This window comes from Schistosoma mansoni, chromosome 1 (genome assembly GCF_000237925.1).
Source record: "Schistosoma mansoni strain Puerto Rico chromosome 1, complete genome".
Lineage (NCBI taxonomy): Eukaryota > Metazoa > Platyhelminthes > Trematoda > Strigeidida > Schistosomatidae > Schistosoma > Schistosoma mansoni.
In genome coordinates, this window is record NC_031495.1 from 48,423,721 (window position 1) to 48,432,106 (window position 8,386).

The window sequence follows — 8,386 nt, forward strand, 5'->3', positions numbered from 1 at the left end:
AATAACAGCAAAAGGTGATTACAAAATAAATCTGCTTTAACCAACCTCGGAGATTTTCAGTGGAAAGTTAAGATTGAAACCAAATAACATTTTCGTGCAACAAGATATTATTTTTATACTACTATTATATTAGAACTCCGCCTGTAGCTCCTCTGGGGGTTACTGCCGGTCCCAAGCCCGGGTAAAGGAGGAGGGTTGGGCATGGGGTTAGCGACCCCATCCCGTAGAAAATCAACTCGCTAAAAAAACGCTAACCAGAAAAAATCATTCAAACCATTCAAACTCTGCCCTGGGAGTAGAAGGAATGATTATGACGTCTCATGATGAAAGCCGAGTTCCTTCGGAAGTCATGAGGCTGATGCACCTTCTTACAACCAGAGTGACAATTTTTATAGGTACATGGAATGTCCGAACAATGTGGTAGACCGGAAGAGTCTTCCAAATTGCTGCAGAAATGAGAAAATACAACCTGGAGGTGCTTGGAATCGGCGAAACACATTGGACGCAGGTTGGACAACAATGACTGTCTTCAGGAGAACTTCTGTTATACTCCGGTCATGAAGAAGAAAATGCCCCACATACACAAGGAGTGGCATTGATGCTGTCCAGAAAAGCACAAAATGCACTTATTGGATGGGAATCTCATGGACCAAGGATCATCAAAGCCTCCTTCAAAACAAAGAGAGAGGGCATTACAATGAACGTCATCCAATGCTATGCGCCTACCAACGACTACAATGAAGACGCTAAAGACCAATTCTACGATAGGCTGCAGCCGATCTTCGAGAAGTGCCCAACCAAGGACCTGACCATTCTGATGGGAGATTTCAATGCCAAGGTTGGAAAGGACAACACTGGATACGAAGACGTCATGGGACAACATGGACTGGGAGAAAGGAACGAAAATGGTGAGGGATTTGCAAACCTATATGCCTTCAATAAACTGGTCATAGGTGGCACCATATTCCCACACGAAAACATACACAAAGCCACTTGGATTTCACCTGATCACACTACACAGAATCAAATCGACCATATCTGCATCAACAAAAGGTTCAGGAGGACGATGGAGGATGTGAGAACCAGAAGAGGAGCTGATATAGCATCCGATCATCATTTGCTGGTCGCCAAGATGAAACTAAAACTCAAGAAGCACTGGACAACGGCGCGGACAACATCACAAAAGTTTAATACGGCCTTTCTTCGAGATGCTGACAAACTCAACAAATTCAACATAGCCCTCAGCAACAGGTTCCAGGCCTTTCATGATCTACTCAATGGAGAGGGGACTACCATGGAGAGCAACTGGAAAGGTATCAAGGAGGCACTCGTTTCAACATGTCAAGAGGTTCTGGGCCAAAAGAAGCACCATCACAAGGAATGAATCACTGTTGGTACACTGGATAAAATTGAAGAAAGGAGGAACAAGAAGGCAGCAATCAATATCAGCCGAACCAGAGCGGAAAAAGCCAAGGCACAAGCCGAATACACAGAGGCAAACAAGCAAGTGAAGAGGAGCATCAGAACCGACAAACGTAAATATGTGGAAGATTTAGCAATGACAGCGGAAAAGGCTGCAAGAGAGGGAAACATGAGACAACTGTATGATACAACAAAGAAACTTGCTGGAAATTACCGTAAGCCAGAAAGACCAGTGAAAAGCAAGGAAGGCAAAGTAATCACCGACATTGAAGAACAACGAAACAGGTGGGTAGAACACTTCACAGAACTCTTGAATCGACCAGCTCCACTGAACCCACCCAACATCGAAGCAGCACCCACGGACCTCCCAATCGATGTTGGCCCACCAACAATTGAAGAGATCAGCATGGCCATTAGACAAATCAAGAGCGGCAAAGCAGCGGGACCAGACAACATCCCGGCAGAGGCACTGAAAGCAAATGTAACAGCAACTGCTAAGATACTCCACATCCTCTTCAGTAAGATTTGGGATGAAGAACAAGTACCAATAGACTGGAAAAAAGGACTTCTGATCAAGATACCAAAGAAAGGCGATCTCAGCAAGTGCGACAACTACAGGGGCATCACTCTTCTCTCAATACCAGGAAAAGTCTTCAACAGAGTATTGTTAAACAGGATGAAGGATTCCGTGGACGCCCAACTTCGAGATCAACAAGCTGGATTTCGTAAGGATAGATCGTGCACAGATCAAATCGCAACTCTACGTATCATTGTGGAACAATCAATCGAATGGAATTCACCACTCTACATCAACTTCATCGACTACGAGAAGGCATTTGATAGCGTGGACAGGACGACACTATGGAGGCTTCTTCGACACTACGGTGTGCCTGGGAAGATAGTCAATATCATACGGAACTCCTATGATGGACTAAACTGCCAAATCGTCCACGGAGGACAACTCACCGACTCGTTCGAAGTAAAGACCGGTGTTAGGCAAGGTTGCTTACTCTCACCCTTTCTCTTTCTCCTGGTGATCGACTGGATCATGAAGATGTCAACATCTGTAGGAAAGCACGGAACACAGTGGACAGGCAAGATGCAGCTTGACGATTTAGACTTCGCGGATGATCTGGCTCTTCCATCACAAACGCAACAACAAATTCAGGAGAAGACGACCAGTGTAGCAGCAGTAGGTCTCAACATACACTAAAGGAAAATCAAGGTTCTCCAATACAACACAACATGCACCAATCGAATTACATTTGACAGAGAAGCTTTGGAAGATGTGGAAACCTTTACATATCTGGGCAGCATCATTGATGAACACGGTGGATCAGATGCAGATGTGAGGGCGCGGATCGGCAAAGCAAGAGCAGCATACCTACAACTGAAAAACATCTGGAAATCAAAACAATTGCCAACCAACACCAAGGTTAGAATTTTCAATACAAATGTGAAGACAGTTCTACTGTATGGGGCGGAGACGTGGAGAACTACGAAAGCCATTATCCAGAAGATACAAGTGTTTATTAACAGCTGTCTACGCAAGATACTTCGGATCCGTTGGTCAGACACTATCAGCAATAAGTTACTGTGGGAGACAACAAACCAGATTCCAGCAGAGGAAGAAATCAGGAGGAAGCGCTGGAAGTGGATTGGGCACACCTTGAGGAAATCATCCAATTGTGTCACAAGACAAGCCCTCATATGGAATCCTGAAGGTCAAAGGAGAAGAGGAAGACCAAAGAGCACATTACGGCGAGAAATAGAGACAGACATGAGAAGAATGAACAAGAACTGGATAGAACTAGAAAAGAAGGCCCAGAACAGAGTGGGTTGGAGAAAGCTGGTCGGCGGCCTATGCTCCATTGGGAGTAACAGGCGTAAGTAAGTAAGTAATTATATTAGAAGAAATGATTTTTATTCTCTATAGTCCTGCTAGTTGTAACTGTATTTACCATAATTTCTGATACTTAATCACTTTCAAATTGTGTGTCACTTTTCGTAAAGTTAGTTTTTAGCCTCTAGCAACACAATTCCTCCAATTGAATTAATCGTATAAGAAATACAAAATCTGAGTTCCAAAAATTTAGTACGTTAATCTATAGTTAAGCTGACAATCATGCAGTAATAGGTATTTATCAGTCTTTAATGCGCTTATCTTCCCGTAATTACGGTAACTCTGTCGTGAATTACCCAAGTAACACTTTGCTTATCCTCGAAGCCTTCAAAACTACTATCTACCCTATTTTTGTTTTGCTTGATAGTAAAGACAGTATATGCAAAAATTTTTTTGTGGTCTGAAGTCACAGGACATTACTCATGTTTAGACAAAAAGGCGAATTCACCGAATTCCGTCGAATTTAAAAATTTCCGAGTTTTCAAGCTTTTAAAATAACCACCATATGAATATCTAAAATAGTCTACTAGAAGCACTTCACTTACCAGTCAAATGAAATATTATCCAGAAACATTTGCTACCATGATAATGTTTCAACTCTTTCATACTTCCGAAAGTTTAGAGCTAAAAGACAGTTATATTCTACAGCATTTAAACGTCCATCTATGCCTAATGAATTGTCATATGTTTTACCAAGTTAAAATTAATCTCTTTAGGGCAACGTAGTCCGACATAGATACTTACTACTTGACTTTCTTAGCTAAATCTCAGTGATTTAATGACAGAATGAACTTGACGTCTATGATAGATAGAAATATTGAGCCACTTATCTACAGTCAATGGGGAATCACTGATAACTTATTTATGAGTGTAAGTGGTTGAGGGATTATCGTACCGCATAATTTTATATCTTCTCATCTATCACACTAGACTTGCATAAACACTTTTATTGCCGGCATCATACTCAAATTACCAAGTATATCTGATGGCGCAGCTAGATAAGAGTTAATTATTGAGTGTTTCCAGGTAGATAAAAAACTAGTTTTACAGTTTTTTAGTTTCACGTCACTGAATTAGTGTTAGAAAACATCTATTTCTTATCTCTCTAATGCATAAATGAGTGTGCTTGTTGTTTATAAGGCCACTTAAAGTCATAATTTTCCTTCATCATTTTTAGTTCTAAACAGATTTTATTGTTTATTTAAGATGACATGTATCTCAGTGTACCACCACTTTATTCGTCGGCGGAAAATAAAAACTTTACAATTAATCAGAAATAAAGGCCATTTATAAAACCGTTAAAACAGTGAATATAGGGCTCAGTTTTATATCGAAACGAAGCAAAGTTTGTTAACATCTAGTCGTCAGTTACTTTATGTGTCTTTGAATAAGCAAATGTATAAATGATTTCCATTCGTTTCTAGACTAAAATTCGTATTAATGGTCTCATTAATTTTGTTCCCAAATAATATTTTGGGGAGTTAACAGCCTTTTAGAGGCAAGTCAGTCGCATTTGCAAGTGTAGTTACTCAATAACAAACACCTCTGTATTGTGAAGAAGGAGGGTATGTAATTAATATGAGGACAAGTTGATCCTAATGTAGGAAAAGCTTCAAACATTTAGTTAAAAAAAATCCAAGGAGAGACTAACAATTAGGACTAGATCTCCTAATTATATTATTACCTGTAATAGCAAGATAACTTTTTTAAAGTGGATGTGTTATTTTATATTTTATACACGTGTTTTATCTTTTCACCTAAAATTTTAGAACTTACCATAAAGTACTCCAAGTATTACATATTTTATAGAAATACTTCCTTCCTGCTAATGATCATTACAGAGTATTACATTCTATGACGATTTTAAATCGTTAAAAATTCAGTATCTTTCCTCTAAATATTTTTATTAATATATATTGATTCACAATTTAAGTTGATGGATGTTAGTTAATGAGAAAACTGCAAAACATAAACTTCCGGATTGTTATGGCTGCTAAACACTTTATGAGAGGCCTGACCTCACATAGGAACAACAAATTTAGACACTGAGGTAAAATTGCCTTCACATTATCCTGATACTGTGCTGTCATGTACAACCTTAAATATCCTACCAGAAGCATAAATACCTCGTTCGCGGCTACTGAACATCACACAATACATTTTACAGAGTATGGATTCATGAGATTATTTTTTTTGTATTATTAGAAAAATTACTGATAATATTTTAAAATGTGTTTTCAACATGATCCTATGGGACAATACTTGTTTGACCGTTTATACGAAAATACTAGAAAAACCTAATTAGCACAAGTACTACCTTTGTCATTCAAAACTCATTGACCTTTAAAGGTTACATCTGTTTATCCAAGTTATGGGTATCAGCGCTTGAGGACAGTTAAACGTTTGGCAAGAAGCAAGAGTTATACATCTAACTTATAATTATAAATGTAGCACAATACTATGTTTACATATTATTTAAACCGGAAGTTACTACAATCTGGTCAACAGTTGTTGATCATAAAATATTGGAAATCTGTTTTATTCCCCTTTGAAACTGACTATCAGCTAATAAAAAAGTCTTTCCATAATGTAACCAAACCACTTTCGTCCATACCTTTCATTCTTATATGACTTATGTTATTAATAATTCTTGGAATTGTAGATCTAATAAGATAAACAGTGCTAGAAAGACAAACCTAAAAATCAAAGAATACAATGGTGCTTCAATCACGTCGTAATTTGATATATCATAGTCTCACTACCTACCAGAATCAGTAAACCTGCAAACTTTATTTTCCTGAATATCATTCTTTGGGTAACTTTTGTTAGCTGATACGAATAGTCACTCACGTACTTTGATAGTGTACTGAGTTAACGTAAATAAATTCGTATAACAACTGTTGAGAAACGGTATATATATATATATATATATATATATATATATATATAATATGATCAAACACATATTTAGATCCTTATGATAGTATGATAATATAATAATGTAATGTGTTTTGATCTAGAGTTGTATTGGAATTACATTCCTACTATATAAGAATGTGAATTTCACTGGTTTTTATATGAATCCTGTTTTAACCAATTAGGCCGATGTAATAACTATGTTTTCAAAACAGTTTACTTGCAAACAAATAATTGTTGAAATGGTAAACAAATTATATTTTCAGACGATTTGTAAAGTATCTTAAAATGAATTTTCCAGATGGGAACGTTTTTATGTCCCCATTAAACATTGTTGAAATAAATTTTAAGAATTTCCGAATATTGTTATCAATAAGGTTTTCTTTTCGAAGCTTTAACACCAATAAAGGCTTTTTTATTTTAAGGCTTGACTTAAATGATTCTGAGCATATGTTACACAAGATTCAACAGTCCTGACGAATCTTTTTATGATGCAAGTATCTCAGTCCTCTTATATAATTTATTTTCTTACCACTTAATAAATTATTAAAATTTTACGTTTGCACATAAATAATTTCACTGTGATAAAATTTCCTTTTTAATTAGATTAAGCTATTATATCAGAAACAGCTTATAATGTGTGATGTAGCTCCGAAGATATCACATGAAATACTACCTTACTTAAATAAGCAAGAAAGTAATGCAAAAAGTCCTAAAAATGAAAACAAATCAGATAAGTCAGAAGATATCGAAGTAACTCATACTAATTCTGATTGTATGAATGATGTCCGATACTGTGAAAAGACAAGTTATTCAAAAACACATAAAAATATTTCATCACCAAATATTATTTCAGAAGCTACAAACATAAATGCTTCTCATGAAAAAAACGAACAAGTTCAAAGAAATTCTCAGATCGAGTCACAGTCTAAACAAAGTCCTTCATCATATTTGCCTTTAAGTTTACCGGGGATAGATGGCGACTTTTCTAATAAAAATAAGGAAACATGTGGAAACTATCAAACCAGTTACAATTCCCAAAGTCATTTCTTATCGGGAAACTGTTTAGACTCAGATGATAACAGTAGTCAGTCAGAAATTTGTCACTATCCCAAGACAAGTTATTCAGTATACTTCTCCTCTGAAATGAATAATGCTGAAACAAATCGAATAGTGCTTAAAGGTACTAATAACAAGAAATCTTATGGTAGAAATCATACAGATTTCATGTTCTATTCCCTGGATAAAGTAAGTTGATTATCTTTGCTTGTTTTACTTGGAAAGCAGTCTTTTTCTTCTTGATTTAATATGTAGATTGACCAAATAATTTTAAGAAATGGTGCTAACGATAATATTAGTAGAGCATTTTGTATTCTTTGATGATCATGTATTTGTAAAAGAAAATATTAAAGAAGCAAATAGCTTATTTTCATATCATTTGTTGTATATTAGCCGTGAAATTCTGGTAAAAAAACTAGCAACTAAACTATTGAATATAAGGTTTCTGTACTAACTCCCATACCGTATAATTATTTTTAACTTGATAAATCATTGCTTGGTTTTGACTTTAGTTCAAACATCAACACCGGGATTTTGTTACACACAGATTACAAGTTTAATATAAAACGAGACATATATTGTAAAACTTGCTGTTAATTATCGTAAAATGGAGTTCAGAAATTATTCATGATGGTGGTAAGACACCAAAATATAAACCTACACATCAACAGTAATCTATTGATCCATTTGAATAAATAAAACTTAATAAACTAAAAGTTTTCTGCATAAAGATTTAAGATTCTCCATCTCGATCCATAGGATTTAATTACCATTAAGAACTAAACAATTGAATATTTATTACTATCAAGTGATCATTTAGCGTAAATATATCAGCATCGAGAGACGGTCGTGTACAGAGTAGCTTAATGATAATATCTCCAGTCGTGATATGGATCTGAATTTCCCAAGAATCATCGACAGTCTTAGGACTGTAGACATACCTTATTTCAAGCCTATTTCTGACCAAAACGTGATTTAGGTGTTGTAGGAATAAAATACGAATGTATTCTATATGACGGTTCGTACCATATCAAGTTTTAAGTAAATTGGCGTATCTGTAGTATCGGTTGTTATGTTAAGCCCATA

At 36.1% G+C, this 8,386-nt stretch overlaps 1 protein-coding gene across 1 annotated transcript; it reads left to right on the plus strand.

Moving 5' to 3' along the window:
- Positions 1-6,877: 6,877 nt before the first annotated feature.
- Smp_147880 (hypothetical protein) lies at positions 6,878-7,621 on the plus strand (the record flags this gene model as incomplete). The annotated part of the gene is made up of 2 exons (XM_018794659.1): positions 6,878-7,489; positions 7,556-7,621. 2 exons carry the CDS (start codon positions 6,878-6,880, stop codon positions 7,619-7,621), a joined length of 678 nt encoding a protein of 225 aa, XP_018649049.1.
- Positions 7,622-8,386: the final 765 nt, after the last annotated feature.